This window comes from Syngnathoides biaculeatus, chromosome 13 (assembly GCF_019802595.1).
Source record: "Syngnathoides biaculeatus isolate LvHL_M chromosome 13, ASM1980259v1, whole genome shotgun sequence".
In the NCBI taxonomy this organism is placed as follows: domain Eukaryota; kingdom Metazoa; phylum Chordata; class Actinopteri; order Syngnathiformes; family Syngnathidae; genus Syngnathoides; species Syngnathoides biaculeatus.
Window position 1 is genome coordinate 9,477,702 of NC_084652.1, and position 18,817 is coordinate 9,496,518.

At 39.0% G+C, this 18,817-nt stretch overlaps 1 protein-coding gene across 3 annotated transcripts in view; it reads right to left on the bottom strand.

Moving 5' to 3' along the window:
* Positions 1 to 418: 418 nt before the first annotated feature.
* Positions 419 to 18,817, bottom strand: part of LOC133510559 (presenilin-associated rhomboid-like protein A, mitochondrial) — a 50,259-nt gene continuing 31,860 nt past the window's right edge. Inside the window, exons 3-15 of one of the 3 annotated variants that reach the window (XM_061838607.1) lie at positions 13,628 to 16,890; positions 13,078 to 13,280; positions 10,443 to 10,510; positions 10,014 to 10,210; positions 6,829 to 6,991; positions 5,917 to 6,021; positions 5,702 to 5,834; positions 5,241 to 5,336; positions 4,291 to 4,440; positions 3,149 to 3,219; positions 2,965 to 3,066; positions 2,750 to 2,847; positions 419 to 1,126 (exon numbers count right to left, since the gene is read on the bottom strand). In XM_061838607.1, coding sequence (XP_061694591.1) covers positions 985 to 1,126; positions 2,750 to 2,847; positions 2,965 to 3,066; positions 3,149 to 3,219; positions 4,291 to 4,440; positions 5,241 to 5,336; positions 5,702 to 5,834; positions 5,917 to 6,021; positions 6,829 to 6,991; positions 10,014 to 10,021 — 1,068 coding nt within the window. In that variant the 5' untranslated portion in view covers positions 10,022 to 10,210; positions 10,443 to 10,510; positions 13,078 to 13,280; positions 13,628 to 16,890 and the 3' untranslated portion in view covers positions 419 to 984. Of the gene's footprint in view, positions 1,127 to 2,749; positions 2,848 to 2,924; positions 3,067 to 3,148; positions 3,220 to 4,290; positions 4,441 to 5,240; positions 5,337 to 5,701; positions 5,835 to 5,916; positions 6,022 to 6,828; positions 6,992 to 7,313; positions 9,990 to 10,013; positions 10,211 to 10,442; positions 10,511 to 13,077; positions 13,281 to 13,627; positions 16,891 to 18,817 lie in introns of those variants that run through there. The other 2 variants (XM_061838605.1, XM_061838608.1) reach the window with 2 other exon arrangements.

Genomic DNA, 18,817 nt, shown 5'->3' on the forward strand with positions numbered 1-18,817 from the left:
ATACAAAAAGTCTACACACCCGTTCGAATGCCAGGATCTTGTGATGTAAAACAATTTGAATCATTAAGCGAAGTATGTCACAAACATACAGGGATTCTTTTTCTTCCTCCGGTACTTTGAGCCACTCTGGTACAACATAGGTGACGACAACTTAATTGAGCCATAAATATTAATAATCAGGGGTGCTTGTAATCTGGCAAAGATGGAATTTATTTTTTGACAATTGTGCAAAGGATGCAGATGAGACCAAGATAAAACATTTAATCCTCTCTGGACCAAATAAAATTTTGTAATTTTGTAAAATCTGATACTTTCAGAAAATGAGACTCTGGACTTAAAATTTTTGATCATATTAAACCTGTTGCAAATTTGCCACCCCTCCGCATAAAGGTATCAGTAACAGGGAGACACGTGCATGCACAGGTAGTTTTACTTTTATTGTACAATGGTTAAGCATTTTACACTTGTGACAAGAATGAAAACTAGCGTACGTTTCATGTGTAAATGAATTGCAACTGTATTCGAATCGCATCACATGCTTTTTTTTTTAAGTTGGTGGCCAACCTGGCACAGTTTGCAGCTACCATCTCTGCCTCAGAGTTGAGATGTTCTGGTTTGAAATCTTGAATCTCTCCCCATTCTACATCCCAAAAAGATGCATACTGGGCTTAGTAAAACTTTAATTTGTCCGTATGGATGACTGGAATGGTCTTTTTTTTTTTTTTTTTGGTGCCCTGCAATTGCTTGGCTGGTCACCAAAAGTCAGCTGAGATAGAAGTTCCGGTGCCACAGAAAATTGATGGCTGGACTTCGTGAGGATATAAGTGACCAGCACGTTTCATCAAAATAAATGCGACACACGGGCAGATGGAACTATTCGTCTTTGACCATATGGACGCAAAATAACGGTGAGAAAACCATCTCCGTGGTTTCCTGAACGCACGACGGCCCAGTTGCTCGTGAGTGGCAGTTTTCTGACGGGTGTCACTTGGGTCCGTGCGGGCCTCTGTCGGGCCCGCCTCCAGAACTGGATCCGCCGCCGCCGGGAGTGCGAATGCCGCGCCACATCTTCACCACGTGCTCCCGCTTGTCCCAGATCAATTTGTGGCCGAACGCCATATACCAGCTGCACGGGCACAAAGACACACTTGAGATGAGCTATCTTTCAAATTATTTTTCAACTATTATTTCAAATTCAAATCTCAACTCATTTTAGAGTCTAAATAAATCTATTTCAGATTTGAGCAATGCCACATTTGATTTATTTTAATACGGAAAAAATATTTTTAAAAGTTCAAATGAGATGTCAAATATACAAGTTTACTTTTATGACATAATTGTCACGTCTTAAATGTAATATTTATGTCATTGTAATTAATCATCCGATGATTTGATAAATCTATTTTTGAAAGACGTTATTTTCCAGAAGTAAACCAATTATTTAAGTATTAAAAAAATTATATAAAATACTCTAATATAACATTTTGAAATATTTTTAATACAATATTTTTATTTTAACACTTAAAATTCAACCAATCATTTAAAAAAAGATCTATTTTAAATGATGTCAAATTGTTTATTTTGACATTAAAAGTGAAATTCAAAATTGATCAAATAAACTATTAACAATCAACTATTATTTCAAATTAAAATCATTTCATTTCAGTCTAAATAAATATATTTCTGATTTGAGCAATGCCACATATGATTTATTTTAATACGGAAAAATATTTTTAAAAGTTAGGATGGGATGTCAAATATATAAGTTTATTTTTATGACATAATTAATTGTCATGTTTTAAATGTAATATTTATTTCATTCTAATTAATCATCTGATGATTTGATAAAATAAATATTTTTGATAGTCATTTTTTCCCAGAAGCAAACCAATTATTTTAAAATTATATAAAATACACTTATATAACATTTTGAAATATTATTTAATATAATATTTTTATTTTAAAACTTAAAATTCAACCAATCATTTCAAAAAAGATCTATTTTAAATGATGTCAAATTGTTTATTTTGACTTTAAATGTGAAATTCAAAATTGATTAAATAAACTTAACTATTATTTCAAATTAAAATCTCAATTCCTTTCAGAGTCTAAAAAATATATCTGATTTGAGCAATGCCACATTTGATTTATTTTAATACGGGAAAAACTATTTTTAAAAGTTAAAATGAGATGTCAAATATATGTTTATTATTATGACATAATTGTCATATTTTAAATGTAATATTTATGTCATTCTAATTAATCATCCGATGATTTGATAAAGTCAAATGTATTAAAATAAACAACAATGTTTAATATATTATATAGTAAAATATAAGTCATTATTTTCCGGAAGTAAACCGATTAAGTATTTTAAAATGATATAAAATAGATAAATATAAAACAGTTTGAAATATTATTTAATACAATATTTTTTATTTTAACAGTTAAAATTCAACCAATCCTTTAAAAAAAAAAAAGATCTATTTCAAATGATGTCAAATTTTTTATTTTGGCATTTTGGCAAATCGATCAATTAAACAATTTAATAAATAAAAATTGGGGGAATTATTCTAAATTTTTTGATTTACAATTTCTTCAAAGATAGGGGGGTAGCTATATTGTTGCAACAAAAATTACATTATTTCAATCATTAATCAGACAGAATTTCCTTTTTTTTTGGGGGGGGGGGGTTTGATGGTGTTGTTTGCCGCCCCCGCCCACCAACCGCCCGCGCACCCACACTTACATGCCAAAGAGAGCGCCGCCGATGTGAGACGCGTGGTCAATCATCCGCCATCCCATCAGCAAGCCCGCCATATCCACGGCAACAAGCGTTTTCAGAGCCTAAAGGGCAGCCCGACCGGACGTGAGGTCATAAATCAAATCGATAACGCTCAACTAAGTGTCGATTTCACGCTTGCCTGCCAAAGATCATAAACACCGTTCAGCTCAATCACTCACAGTCGCCGCCGTGAAGGTGAACGTCGGGAGGAAAAGGACGGCCAGTTCGGCGTCCGGGACCTTGACGCAGACCCCGGCCACCACCGCCATGATTGCGCCTGACTGAGGGGGAAGCGCAGGCAGACCTCGGTTGGAAAACCAAAGCGACCTCCGGCCGGTCGTTAAGTTAGCGAGCGCCGCTCACCGCTCCCAAGGAAGGGAAGATGCGTCCGGACGCGCTTTTGAACACGTAGCTGAACATTGTGGAAATGACACCTGCGGGCGAATAAGGAGACGGTTCAGGTTTAAAGGGCCGGAATTCGGGCGAGAGGAGTGGGGTGTTCGGTGCAAGTAGCCCCGAGGAGATAACCGGAAAACTGGGATACTCGTTTCCTAGCTATGGTATCTCAAATCCTCTTTCGCCATTGAAATGAATGCAAATGCCATCAATGTGTTCCCGCTACCCCAGAACATGAATAAATAGAATATAAAAACTCAAGTTTGTGCATCATAAAGCAAACCCTTGAAAAAAAAAAAAAATTTGCTCATTTAGAAACCACGAAAAAAAGCTGTGACAGAAGATTTATGGTATGTAGAGGTATAATTCACTTGTTTTCCCCCTGGACAAGTTTAGATTTTAGGAGATTTATATTTTCTCTGCTGCTGCTACACGTCATAAGGTGAGAAAAATATTTTCATCATAAAAAAAAACGTTATAATAAATGCTGCAATTACGTACATTTTTCTGAAAAAAAATCCATGTAATTTGTCATGTTAAAATATACTAAAAAGTTCATTTTATGATGAAAAATAACTTACAATCTGCTAAAAAAAAGTACAAAGAAAGCCAACTGGGTGAGCCTAGTCAAGATTTTCTTACAATAAAGTCAAAATGTTATCTAAAAATAGTATCAAGAAAAAGAAAAGATTTGAAATAAAAATATCGAATTTTGTTTCTTCAAATTTGTTTACTGTGATGAAGTGTAATTCAATGACAAGAAAATTAAAAAATAAAATACAAAAATTTGAATATTCCCCCAAAATGTGATTATTATGAGAAAGTCACATCAAGACAAGAAAAAACTATTTTAAAAAAGCAAAAAGGTGGAATGACTTTGGGAAGGTCGAGTTTGTAATCCACCCCCAAAAAATGAAAATAATAAATATATAAACCAAACATTTGGTTATAGTTGATCTGCGGGCATGGTCATAATTTGACAAAATAATCATCATGTTCAAGTGTCATCATCGAAAGAATAGGAGCATCAAGGCTCGCAGTATAAACTGTTAATTTTTTTGGGGGCGGGGGATGAATGAAGTGGTGTCGGTTGATGTGGAAAAACTTACCGGCCGACGCGTAGACGGCGAGAAATTGCTCCCTCCCCAAGATGGAGACGGCCTCGGAGGAAAATGTCCACAGGACGGAGATGTTGGCCACCATGTGGATGACGGAGAAGTGACTGAAGGGGGACAGGACCAACGGGAGGTACTGACTCGCTGCCCACCAACAGGACAGGACAGGACAGGACAGGACACAGCGTCAATTGAGCTCATATTGAACGTAAGTCAGAAAATCATGTTTGTTTCTTTTTAAATACAGGAATCAATGCGTAATGAATTTTCACGACAACATAACACTGGGAAAAAAAATACCTCGGGGGGATTTAATTTTTTTTTTAAACTGAATGGAAAAAAAAAAGCTTTAATTAAAGTTGATATAGTGAACATAAAAGTCAAAGAAAGTCATCAAATTATGGAGGAACATTATACATGTGAAATAAAAAACAAAAATATAACTTGACAAGAATAATATCAGGCCTTTACTAGATTAAAGTTGTAATATACCAAAAGAAAAAAAGAATGATAAAATTTGAAAATTAATTAAAATGAGAAAAAATTTTTATACAAAAATAACTTTACAAGTTGTCATAAATAAACATAAAAAGTCACAAATCTTAAAAAATATTGAAATAAAGTAATTCATGAGAAAATTATACAACAAATTTATAGAATTTAAGTGTACTTTTTAACAGAATAAAGTTGCCATTAAAGAAACATTATATAACAACAGGGGGAAAAAATAGTATTATAAAAAAATAACAGTGAATATCTAAAGAAAATTAAGAAAAATCGGCCAGAGTAAAAAGTTATGACAAAAACATTATTATTATAGTTTTTTAATGTATATTATTATATAATTTTTAATTCAAAAGAAAAATACGACAAGAAAGACATTACAAAGCACGTATGATGGGATGAATCAAAGTTTCTGCTCTTTAATTTGTTGTGATACTCACTGGAGGCCGGGTTGGATATGAAATACTTCAACATGGCCCTTTGCAGCGACGGGATCTTCCAGCAGCACAGCACCACGGCATTTGCCAAGATAATACCTGCGCAAATACCGGAATAAATACAGCGAGCATAAAAAGTCGACACACCCCTCCACAAACACCTGCTTTGGGTGATTATCACCGTTAAAGTGACTTAAAACCTGCCAGACTAAAAAGTTGCAACTAAAATTTGAAACACATTTTCGAAAAGGGGGTGGGGAGTGGGGAATCATTAAGATAAATTGGTTGCACAAGTGCACACACCCTCTTCTAACTGGGGATGTTGCAGTGCTCAGAGTCAACCAATCACATTCAAATTCATGTTAAACGCAAATAACAGATATTCATCATATTTTATTTCTTATTCCTCCCCCCCACCCCCCAAAAAAAGAAAAGAAAAAAGAAAAGATGTGTTTTTTGCTCACCAGTGACGGTCCTTTGACCTTCAGTGAGGCCGCTCCAGAAGTTGTCCGCTACGGACATGATGAGGATGAGCTGGCGTTGGAAACTCGTCAGCCGGTTCCACCAGTCGTGCCAGTACGCCATGTCCCCAGAGCGCTGACAACCCAACACGACCATCTCCGTTCAACAACCATCCAAATCCAATCCATGATGTTTTTTGGGGTATTCTTAACCTCACCTGCAGGAGTTTTTCTGACTCGGCTCGGTCCCTTAAATTTCGGACTCTGGACTTTATGTTCTCGTACTGCAGGATGGCCGCGGCGCCAAAAGAGCAGCCTGTAAACTGAAGTGGAGTTAGAACGTCACGTGACATCAACGTTGAATACTACCAGGCTAATGAATATTTGACGTCAATAGCTGTCAATGAGAATGAATGAGTCACAGATGGCTTGTTTTTTTATTTTTCTTATTTTTTTAGCTCGAGTACTCTGAAAATCTTTCACTTTCACAATTCCAAAACCAACAAATCAACACAGCTGGTGTTTGCAAATACATTTCAGACTCCATGTTGAGCAGAGCTGAGCATAATTTTCGATTCTGATGAAAAAATGATTATCAAAAATGTTAATGGGGCAGGGTCAAAAAGGTTTGCATGGTTTAAATCATGGGTGTCCAAACCACCGGCATCCTTTTTTTTTTTTTTTTTTTTTAAAGCAGACTAAAATGAACATTCGACACAGCTCGTGCTGTTTATCTGCATTGCACTTTCTATACTGGGTGGCAAGACAGGAGAACAGAGGTAGAGTCTCATCAAAAGTATTGGCCCCCTTCTCAATTGCTTATATTTTTGCACTTTCATGGGTTCTTACACATGAATTGTTTCACGGGAATGAGGGGGTGGCTGCATTTGGAGAAAAGCTAAGTAGATATGACAGTCAGCATTAGTAACGCTGACATTATCGTGTTAAATCAATCAAACCAGAAAAAGAAAAGGTAGACATTTGTTCAGAATGAAAAAGTGTATTGATGAAACAATTTGCGTTGGTTTATCTCAATAAGGTTCAACCAATATTCACAGCAACATTGTGCGTAAACTACTGTACTTTACTCATGATTCTCCACGGTAAACGTCACTGAAATGGGCCCTTACCCCCACTGTGAAGATCATGGGCTTGAGGAGGTTCGGCCGAGTCTGGGAGCTTCCTGGGGGCTGAGCGTCGGTGCGTGTTTCTTGGCTGACGTTGCCTCTCTTTGGTTCTGGCCTTTTCGCGTCACGCCGAAATCCACGCCTCACTTGCCAGTAGAGGTCGAGCCTTTTCGAATAGTGATCGAAATTCCTTTCAATATGTGAAACTTTGATGCTCATTTGTGTAAAAAAAAAAAAAAACAACAAAAAAAAACACCCATAAACACCTTTTCAGGATTTAAGTTGACATCGAGAAATTAGCAGAAACGTTTAATTACTTAATAATACTTAGCAGACACATCCAACGTAAATACAAGGAGCTTATTCCCATGTAGACAATTACGTGACTCCCAATGACAGTTGGTCGTCACGCACCCACGAGCATTCCCCTTGTCATTACTTTTTGTAAATAAACACCATATACAGGTTATAAGCTTTTATCGACTTGCCTGGATGGTCGCAAAGCTACGCTTTTCGGAGGAATTTGATTTGTCCGGGTCCATTTCACGATACAGCCTCTCCACGCCATGTTTGTTTTGGTAACATCAATCGCTAGCCCCGCCCACACGCCGAGGTCTAGCCAATCATTGTTGAGTTTAGGTTTTTTTTCCATCTTCTTCTCCAATCTTTATTTAAAATCTTAACATTATTATAATACTGCACGTTACATACATGTTGCATGAGTAAATAGGGAAAAATAAACAGAAAAAATGAAACGTCAGAAATATCGAGTAAGATTTACATAGATGTATTATACTGTGAATAGAATCTCAAAGTTAACTGCTTATTGTGTCTCTAATTAACGTAAATATAGCAGGACAGTTAAATTGTGAATGGATTCGAACATGGATGGACGTCAAAGACAAAATTAAAAAAATAAAACAAAGTAATCGCAATTTAGCAAGTACCAATTGAAACAAGCGGAGACATTAAAAGTGGTACAGGATTTCTTTTGTCACTACATGTACAGCACTGCCCTCTTGAGGCCGAAACGGACATTTCCTAAACAAACTGTTAAAATTATCAAATGTTATGAATGAATTACATCTGGAGTAAGGTAACCATGTACAAAATCCAATTATGATCAATTATTAACATTTAGTAAATTCCAATAATAGGTATTGATGCATTAAATTCTCTTTCAGACACATCTAACAAGGATTACATTTAACAGCTGCTTTTATTAGACAGGGGGTGATTTATTTTTATACTTGTTTAAAATATAAACTTGTACATAAAACATTGTCTGGCGGGTTAATAAATATTCTTGATAAATTGATTCACATTGTGATACGTGTTTGTGAAGGACTAAATAGCATTAAAGAAAACACCATGGTTGTAGGAATTTATACACACTGGATTTTTTTTCCTGGTGTAAATCACAGTTTTGGGATGGTGGTCTTGTCTTTTGGAAATGCAAAGTACACGTTTTGTTACTGTGACCTGAGGGTGAAGCCAGGGCGTTGTGGTGAAGTGAGCAGCTCTCATTTTTGTCATCTTGCGGCACTTGCACACTGCTCTTATTTTTTGCAATGGTGATGGCACAAGCTTGTCCATAATTTGGCTGTGGTTGCCAAGCGACGAGACAGAAAGTGTAGTTGAAGCCAGAAGTTTATCTATACTGTGCAAAAACACTTCATATTTGTTTTTTGTCTCATTGTTTGAAGTCAAATCAGACTAAACCTCTCCTGTTTCAGGATCACCAAAAGTATTTAATTTTGTTAAATGCCACAATAATGAGACACTTTCTTGGATAAATTTATCTTTTCTTCAACGACAAGTTTACATACATAAAAAGTATCATGTCTTCAAGAACATGAGGATGTGCCTAGATGAGGTCTTGACTTTGGAAGCTCCTGATAGGTTAACTGAAAGCGTGAGTTAATTGATGGCACATCTGGGGATGTATTTAAGGCCACTGCTCATGGGAAAATCAAAAGAAATCTGAGAAAGAATCGTGGAGCTTTACGAGTCCGACTCATCCTTGGGTGCAATTTCCAAATGCTTGAAGCTCCCACTTTTATCTGTTCAAACAATTATACGCAAGAATAAACATCATGGGAACATTCAGAGGGATAGTTTGTACACCTGAGAACACCTTACCAACTGTGAAGCACGGAGGTGGCAGCATTATGTTACGGGGCTGTTTTGCTAGAGCAGGAACTTGAGTCATGCAGTTCAAAGGAAATGCTACTCGATAAAGAAATGTCAACTTTTGACCTTGAAGAAAAATAATATCAAATTATCTAAGAAATGATCTGTCATTATTGTGGCATTTAATCAAACTTAACAATTTTGGTGATCCTGACTGACGGGAAAGAAGAGAGGTTTAGTCTGATTTGACCTCAAAAAGTGAGACAAAAAAAATCGAAATGTGTTTTTGCATGGCGTCGTAAACATCTGGCTTCAACTGTACCCGAGTGTCTCTTCCGACTGGTTTGGCTTTGGATGCCGCTAGCTCGGCAATATGTATTTGTTCCTGTGACAGCGGAACTTCTTCACTTACAATAAGGACCAAGAGAAACACATGGCTAAGCAGACATTTTCATCATTAAAATGCTAAAGCCACACATTTCTATCCTTAAATGTCTCTATACTTAATTTTTTTTTTTAAATTTACCAAGTTACTGTATGACATTCTGCCACCATCTCTTATACTGGATAAGCTGAGATGTCACATTGTGCACCACCAGCTTACGTGGCAGCACACGGCGGCACTCACAAAATGAATGGGTTGGTTGACAGCACAAAGCAACAGTGTGAAAAGATCTTTAAAGTGCCTTTTCCAACCTTTCTAGTCTACTTCAAAAAGTGACTTGCAGCAAATCTAGAGATTTTTTTTTCATTATTGGAGACTTATTTAGATAGCGACTATTATTTAGTCAGGCTAACCCACCTGGGATTTGTCTATAAGAAAACAACAACAAAAATCAAAAGCATTGGCGTCCTCGCTGAGGCGAGCACTATTGATGGCGCTGGGTGTTGCAATTGGCACCCGGACAAGTTCCGAAAACTTCGCCCAAGCTAGCCATTGAGTCCAGAATTAGGGGAAGACGCTCCGATACAGCTGCACTGCAGTGTCTGCAGAGAAGCAAGGGCTCGCTTCCAAAGCCACATCTGCAATACGCGGACAAGCTAGCGGCACTTACCTTGTCATTCACGGAAATTGCAGTCACTCCAGTTGCTTATTTGTACATGTATAAAAATAAACATATACAACTAAAGGATGGCTGCGTGCCTTTGCTGTGGTATAGGCCCAAGGACACACTGCCAAGTTAGATGATATCCTCTGAGGATCAGAGCGGGTCACATCAGGACACGGTGGGGTAGTGGAGGATAAACAAGGCTAAGAATGACAGTAATAAGAGAATGTACTTTGAAATAAAGGTGATAATCATCCGTATGATACCAGTGATAACCTTTGTTGGGCCGTGTGCTTAAAAAAACATTTGTACAGCATTTTTTTTTAAATGACTAATGTCAAAATCTATGCAAGAGGTCAAGTTATTTCCTAATCAATGAAGGACATTTTATTTCTACAGTAGAAGTGTCCTCTTTCATCTCATCGATTCACTCACCTGGCGCCAGTGGTGGTGGGAACAGGGCACCGGACCTCGCCTCGATCACGTGACAGGAAGAGAGGTGTCTGAAATGACAAAAAATACACTCAATCATGTCATTCGGTCGATGACGTCTTCTGTGGGTGTTTCATGCATAAATTGGGAGATCCAAGTATCGCACATTATGTCATTTAGGATCACGAGCTTGCAAATGGTTTTTTTCCGACATCAGAGGAAACTGGAGCTGTTATCACCGAGGCCCACAAGCGCTGACAGGGAGTTTTTTCTCCAGCACTGATCAATGAGCCTGTTGGATATCAGCACACTTGCTCTTGTTTTCTGTCATTTTCCCTCCCTACTGTGCTGCAAGCCCAGCGGTTACAGTGTGAAATTAATATGACACCTCGAATAAAAACACCATTGCACCACATTTTGAAAAAATTGTAACCACGCATAACAGCATTACAATCTAACACGTCCAGTGGGTTAAGAGTATGTGTGTGTGTATGTATATATATATATATATATTTTTTTTTAGCACTGACAGTATAAAGAATGCACCACATTAACAAAACAACTAGAAAGTCCAATTTTGACAGAACCTGAATGTGAATGCTGAAGATCTGATGCTGAACTGAAATTATTGGAGAGAGGTATTTTTTGTGAAATTGGTAATTATTCTGAGGACTTTCTAAGTGAAAGTGTGGGATTAATTTTTAAAATGCAGAACATTTTGCGGTTAGAATTTTGTGTGTTGGTTGAGAAGAGTTGACGTGGAAGTGAATTTGCCCATTTTCCAAGCCGCTTATCCTCACAAGGGTCGCGGGAGTCCATCCCAGCTATCTTCAGGTGAAAGACAGATTATAGTACACCCAGAACTGGTCATCACTCAGTTGCATGGCACATAACGCTATCACTGAGGAGGAATCGATCCCACGCCACCTGGACCAAAGTCACGCGTGTGTACCACTACACCATCAGCAACCTTGGAAGTGAATTTGTATAATTACATTTTTTTATTTCATTCTGTATTTTCATTGTTGTTGTTGAGTGTGCAATTATGTGAAAAAACAACAGCACACGCGAATCTAACTCAAAAATTGCCAACACAAGGTCACGTATTGATGTTAACTAATTTAATATAGTTTAGCTACCACTGCTAGATAGAATAGAAACACCCACTGGTGCACTTCTTAGCACTTTCATTAAAACATTAAGAAAACGACGCCCACATCACTCACCAATCCAGGCCCCGCCTTTTAAAGCCATACACACTCAAAAGTCGCAGGAACTGCTGTCGAAAGTGAGGACGGTGACCCCATGTGGGCAATAAAAATAAATACTTGCACCTCACATGCATAATTTGTTGTATATCCATCCATCCATTTTCTTTGCTGCTTATCCTCACGAGGGTCACGGGGAGTGCTAGAGTCTATCCCAGCAGTCAACGGCCAGGAGACGAGGTACACCTTGAACTGGTTGCCAGCCAATCGCAAGGCACATCGAGACAAACAGCCGCACTAACAATCACACCTAGGGGCAATTTAAAGTGTCCAATTAATGCTGCATGTTTTTTGGGATGTGGGAGGAAACCGGAGTGCCCGGAGAAACCCCACACAGGCACGGGGACAACATGCAAACTCCACACAGGCGGACCGGGATAGAATCTGGGTCCTCAGAACTGTGAGGCCAACGCTATGCCAGCTGGGCCACTGTGCCACTTTATTTTGCATAATAATGCTAAATCTTTCCACCAATTGCTTGATTAATTAAAGTAGAATAGAGCAAATGTGGAACTAAATGAAAGCAGTATTATAAATAAATAAAGCATCAAATAAATAATTTGCTTGACCCACTTAATAGGTGGAGCCCAAAGTACTGAGAGTTCACCAAAATGTTCTGCAAAAACATGATGGGTTTTATTCCCAAGTATGCTATTTTTAACATTACTGCGAGGCACTGTTACATTATGAATTTTATCATTACGATTGCACTTGTAATATAAGGATAAAATTACTTAAATACTTACATTAAAATGTGTTACACACGAATGTGTGTACCTAAAAACAATTCCTAAAGATTATTTGCAAATATACCTAAAAGTTAAAGCCAAGGGAACTGTACTGTACTGGAGTGAATCATAGTCATACATATAATCACAAGGGTATCATAGTCAGCCTCTCCACTTAATATATTCCACACACAATTATCAATCAGAAATCTCCTGCCGCATCAAATAACTGGCAAAATGAGGAGTTGGACGCTCAGGACGCCACCCATCGATTTATTCTTTTATTAAATATTGACATTTCGCAGGAAATTAGCACCTGCCTGCGCTGCTGTCAAAGCGTTACACGGTGTGATCAGCAATTTGGTGATGGAATGCTTCACCATTGGCCTGAACGGGAGATATATGTTCATACAAGTACTAAAACAGTTGATATTTATTGAAGCTTACAGTGGCAGTCATAAATGGATGATTATTATTTTGTCCTGTAGTCAGTCACAATGCATATTTGACTAATGAGCTTTAATAAGACATTAAATCATGATATGAGAGAGAGAGAGAGAGAGAGAGAGAGGAGAGAGAGAGAGAGAGAAGAGAGAGAGAGAGAGAGAGAGAGAGAGAGAGATACAGAGAGAGAGAGTTCACCTGAACCCGCTGTCCACCTTCAAACACCACTTTCTTGCTGAGGGTGCTGCCACGTGCGTTATTGTGTCTGATACACAGTGGGGTGGAGGCTCTGGGGGTCTAAATTCATTGAAAGAATCATCCTGCCTGGAAACTGCTCTTCTGTCCCGAGGACACCGAGGAGCGAAACCTGGTCCAGGGAGCATCGGCGGTCGCTTAAACCTCTGCAAGACAAAGGGACATGGGAGATAAAAACGCCGGTAAGAAACTCTCGTAGCTTCGTGACAAATTTGATGAAGGGGGTGTTCTTTTTGTTCTGGGTCGGTTCCTCACTGTTTTATGTTGAGTCAAAACTGCACCTGCTATGTGCGTGAGATGGTATGTTGTTGGATAAATGTGCTCACAAGGAGCCACATACGAACACAATGCTGCTGCAGCACATGCTTACTTTAAAGCTCCATCTTCATCCTATTCAGCTTGGGGGTCTGAACAACCATTTTCAGTGTACTGACAGGACTAGTTATAATCTTTAGTTGTTATAAAATACAATATAAAGAATTGAACTTTTTACCACATTTTTGGCGGACAGTGTGCTGCTCCTCCTGGTATGTGCACCTTGACAACCAGGGGGCTCTGTAATACAGACATACCTGGAGGTAGTTATTCCTCAATAAGATACAGTATCGTTAATTGTTCTTTGCAGAGGAAAAAGAAAATGTGAGGACTGTGATATTTTCTATCTACATGTCTTGGTCCACTGTTGGCGTTCAAACATCTGCTACTTAAAATCTTCTAGCACTGCAACACCAATGCTATTTTTTTAGTCTGCCTATGGCATTTTGTACTGTTAATTAGCATGAAGCTAAACAGGCTTTACTACATCCATGTAGTTGTTCAAAATACAGAACATGGAAATCCTTTGGTCTTGTTTATCCATCCATCCATCCATTTTCTTTGCCGCTTATCCTCACAAGGGTCACGGGGAGTGCTGGAGCCTATCCCAGCTGCCAACGGGCAGCAGGCGGGGTACACCCTGAACTGGTTGCCAGTCAATCGCAGGGCACATAGAGACAAACAGCCGCACTCACAATCACACCTAGGGGCAATTTAGAGTGTCGAATTACTGTTGCATGTTTTTGGGATGTGGGAGGAAACAACAGGAGTGCCCGGAGAAAACCCACGCAGGCACGGGGAGAACATGCAAACTTCTCACAGGTGGGGCCGGGATCGAACCCGGGTTGTCAGAACTGTGAGGCCAACGGTTTACCAGCTGAGCCACCATGCCGCATAGTCTTGTTTAGTTTGACAGTAAACCAACTTGCGTTTAAATAACACAGAATACTGTAACCACATGGTTTACCGTATATCCTTAGAAAGTGGCTTCTGCTCTAATAGTTACTTACCAAGGGATGCGGGGGTCACTTGAACAAATCGACACCTCACCCCAAGTCGAAGCAGAACTTTGTGTACTCATTGAATGCAACTGACGGCAAATCAGTGCAGCAGAAAGTTACATTCAGCCATTCGTCCACTTTCTACCCCTAAGCCTGTAAACTTTTTACCTTGTACCTGGATAATGTAAATGTCGTCTTCTCTTGTAACTCGGCCGTGATACATCTGGGACGTCGCATTTCCACCATTACACCTGCCAAATAAAGGCCTCCCCTCCATTCGGCACCTCCTTGTGAATAAATGCCTGATACCTTCTGCAGTTGATTCAATTATCAAATTGAGGAATATAGTACACTCGTGAAATTCAACACTCATCTTGACATGCTGTAATTATTGAGTGCATGCAGTAGTTAGTAGTAGGGGCGAATATTTATCACTGCAAACCAGCCGGGTAGCCAAATGGTCCCGATGGAACAACACAAAGTGTTTAAATGATTAAGTGTCTCTTTTATGCAGTTTTAGTCCATTGTAGGCTGCACTGCTGCAAACACTGAGTCATCCTGGCATCCATCTTTTCACTCAGCATTTCCTGAACATTATGTGAGTTCAAACATCTATCCATGTCAAGAAAGTAGGTTGAAGTGCCAGCCAACTATGTTGAAGTGAGTTGAGAGTTTATTTCAGACAAAAGCAGTGCTTTGTTGCAATCTTGCTGCCAAAGAAAAATGCTAAAGTATTAATAGGAGGTGAAGACCTTCAAATGTAGTGTTTTGCTGCCATCCTGTGGCATATTGATGCCAAGAAACTGTTAAGTGAGTTGAGGAGCTTCATTTAGACAAGAGCAGTAATTTGTCACCATCTTGTGGCATCTTGGTGCCAAGGAAGTGTTTGAAGTGAGTTGAAAAGGTTCACTGAGACAAGCTTTACTGCCATCTTGGTACAGGAATTAAGTTGAAGTGAGCTGACGAATTTCATTTGGACAAAGTATTATGAACAACTGAGTTGAAAAGCTTAATTTTGGTAAAAGTAGTGCTTTGGCACTATCTCGTGAAATAAACTATGTTGAGGTGAAGTGTCAATTACTTGCAGATTTCTGCTCTTGCAGCAGGGGTTGAGGGGAACACTGAGTTTAAAGCCCCACTGAAGTCCCCATATATATTGTAAAATAGTGTAAAAAATACATGTAATATTATTCACTTCAATGCCTATTCAAAAAAATAAATATGAGCGGCGAGCGTGTCATCCATGCGCAAAGTTGCGGAAATCTCACTCGACATCCAAGTGGTAGCCATAGTGCCTGCAATGTCATCAGCAGATTTCACACTGGGATATTCTCCATTCAAAACATGACGTGGCACCTCCTACGGGAAAGGAACAACAGAGATTTTCGGATTTTTCCGAGGCCCCTTCTGACACGGAAGCTCTTTTCGAAGAAGAGAACATTTCACAATGGAGTGAAGTGACCGGGGCAATACTACCCTATCGTTTCAAGCCATATTTAGATGATATGCGGATAACCTCCTACAAAAGACTCCCCGACGGTATGTATGAGCCACCTTGGCCAAAGCCGTCCGCGGTGCCGATGGCCACAGACACATTTAACACCCCTGACTTACATAAGCGGACATTTTGTTACATTCTGAGAGGATTACGCCACCCCAACTATTGTTTTTGTTCAGTAGCTCTAGATGCACCTACCTGTCATTTGGAACCCACGAAGCTCTCGTACCTTTGCGCCTGTGCGATCCATTTTTCACGACGAACTGGGTCCTTTTTAAAAGTATGAAGAGTAAATCCATCCTCCCGAGTGTTCGAACAATATCCAACAATACAACGAGCCGGCATTTTGACTAACATGAAGGTACAAAGAGCTACCTTCCAGCAGGTAAAACGCGTATTAACACACTAGACCGCCTGAGTGGGCGTCTGCAAATAACGTCACTTCCTGCTTCTTCTCAAAAACAAATCCCTCAAGAGGATTTTCATGGCGGGAGTTACAAAAAGCCCTATGTCAAAATCATGTTGTGTGGTGAAAAAAAAAATGGCTCCATTCCGGCTGCCTTTTTTTTTTTTTTTTTTAAATTAAAAACATACTAAAAATCATGCTTTTCACGTCAGTGGGGCTTTAAGTGCCTCGATAGCAAGTCAAATGTTAACTCGTTCCATATTTGTCAGTGTAGTTTGTTTAGTGGCCCAAGCAAACGTTTTCCATAAAATGGATGATATGCAATTTTTTTCCCCTTATGCTCTTTGACTAGCACAACAACCTGGATGTTTGCAGCTCACCTTCCAAGGTGAACTTTCAACCTGGCATTCTGGGCATTTACCGGACGTGGAGGTGAAACTAGAGCTGTCTTCTCTTTCCCGTGTCATCACATGCAGATGAGAGTTTGTTCCGAACACACACGGGACATCTTGTTTTCGGAAGGTCATACAGCCGAACTGGAAAACAAGTGGGCACACACTAAGATTACTTTACTATACACCTTTTCTGCTCTCCCAATACTTTGTTTTTGTACATAATGGTGAATGTTTGTGCAGAGGCACAGGATAGAGTTGAATAGTCACCATCATCACACTATCCATACTTCCACTACGTGTATTGCTACAAAATGTTCTGTTGGATGTTGTTCTGAAAAGCCTTATGATGGACTGAAGTTCTACAATAAATGTCAGTGGCATTGTATATAATTGAGGGTAAAAATAAATTTGTAATTTTCCTTTTATTACTTAACCCTGAGGTGTTTTTTTTATGCTTTTATTACCCCTTCAGCTTGTTTGTGCCAATTTGTTGCCACATTCAGACTTTAACTATATTTTCTCAGTTTTTTGTGTTTCTTTAACTTCATCAAAACTAACATTACATTTTACCCAAATTGTATGACTCAATCCTGCAAATAAGAAATATTAATGCAGTTGTCAGGGGTTTCAATTGACCAAATGTGGTCATAATTGAGCCAAAATGTACAATTGGATGTAAACAAAATACAGTGGTGCCTTGAATTTGTTTCATTAATACACTTGGAACTCAAATCTTTTGTATCTCAAATCATCTTTCCTAGTTTAAATGAATGGAAATGTAATTAATGTTTTCTAGTGCCCCCAGTCCCCAAATAAAACACACTTTTTTTGGGTAATATTTTTTCAACAAGGAAATAATATGCTTCATAAGAATATAGTACTGACATAATTAAACGGAATGTAAATAATTTATAAGGTGAATTTATTGCGGCTCTTTCTAATGTGGGATTTGGCCACCAGGGGAAGTATAACACATACAGAAATGAGTTTCACTCTGACCCTGTAAATTGTACAGTAAAACTGCAACAATATAAATAATTTTTCCCATTAATCTTTTTCATGCGGGATATACTTGAGAGTATTATCTTTCTGCAATTGTTGCTGCGGTGTTTGTCTTCAAATATGGATTAATTGAAGGATCAAAACTCTAGACACAGACAAGGTTTTTTGATAGACTGTCGAAAGAGGGCACATTAAAAGTTAGCATTAAGATAGAGGACTTAAAAACAAATGCACGTCATTATAAATACAGATCGCGTAAAACTATGTTTAATTTGACAGTAAACTTCAACTGGGAATGAAAAACACTTGAAAAGTATTTTGTTTTTAAATAGATTGTTCGCTAGCTGCAAAACTGCTGCTTGTTGTGAAGCGAGTTGAGTTCACTGCGCTCGTCCCTCAATGTTTTGGGCTCAAGTCAAGGCAAAACATAAAAAAACAAACGACAAAACAAGGGCTGAACAACAGCAGGTATCGTGAAGTCAGGTCAATCTCGTCTGAAGTCATTACAGTATCTCCGAGCACCACTTGGTTATTGGTATATTTAAAAAGCTGAAGTTGTGAATTACAAAACCATATATAAAATCCCCCTTTCGAACTGCCATTTGAGATTTTTGATTTGTTTTTAATTTCCCCGACCCACAAGTATCTATAACTCTACGAGTACTTTTGCCACCTCTAATGTACGCACTTGCGCGTCTTCTGTCCATCACCCACAAAACCTCCTGCACCAGCACTCCTCCTCCTCCTCCTCCTCCTCCCACCCACCGCTCCCCCCCGCTTCCCTCTATTACGTCCGCTGCCAGTGCCGTACAATTGGAGCACAGCGTGTCGTCCTTGCGTTGCCTGGAGAAACGGGCGAGAGGAGCGTGGATGACGACTCTGTAGACGAAAGGGACTAGAGAAGGTGGCGGAGGGGGGTGGTGGTAGTGGCGAGACCACCTCAAGATGCCTCGTTTCAACCCAACGTGTCCTGCAGACTGTGTCCTTCCAAGGCTGTAGAGAAGGAGAGTGAGGTAGAGAGAGAGTGAGAGAGAGCGAGAGAGAGAGGCAAGCAGCGAGAGAAAGA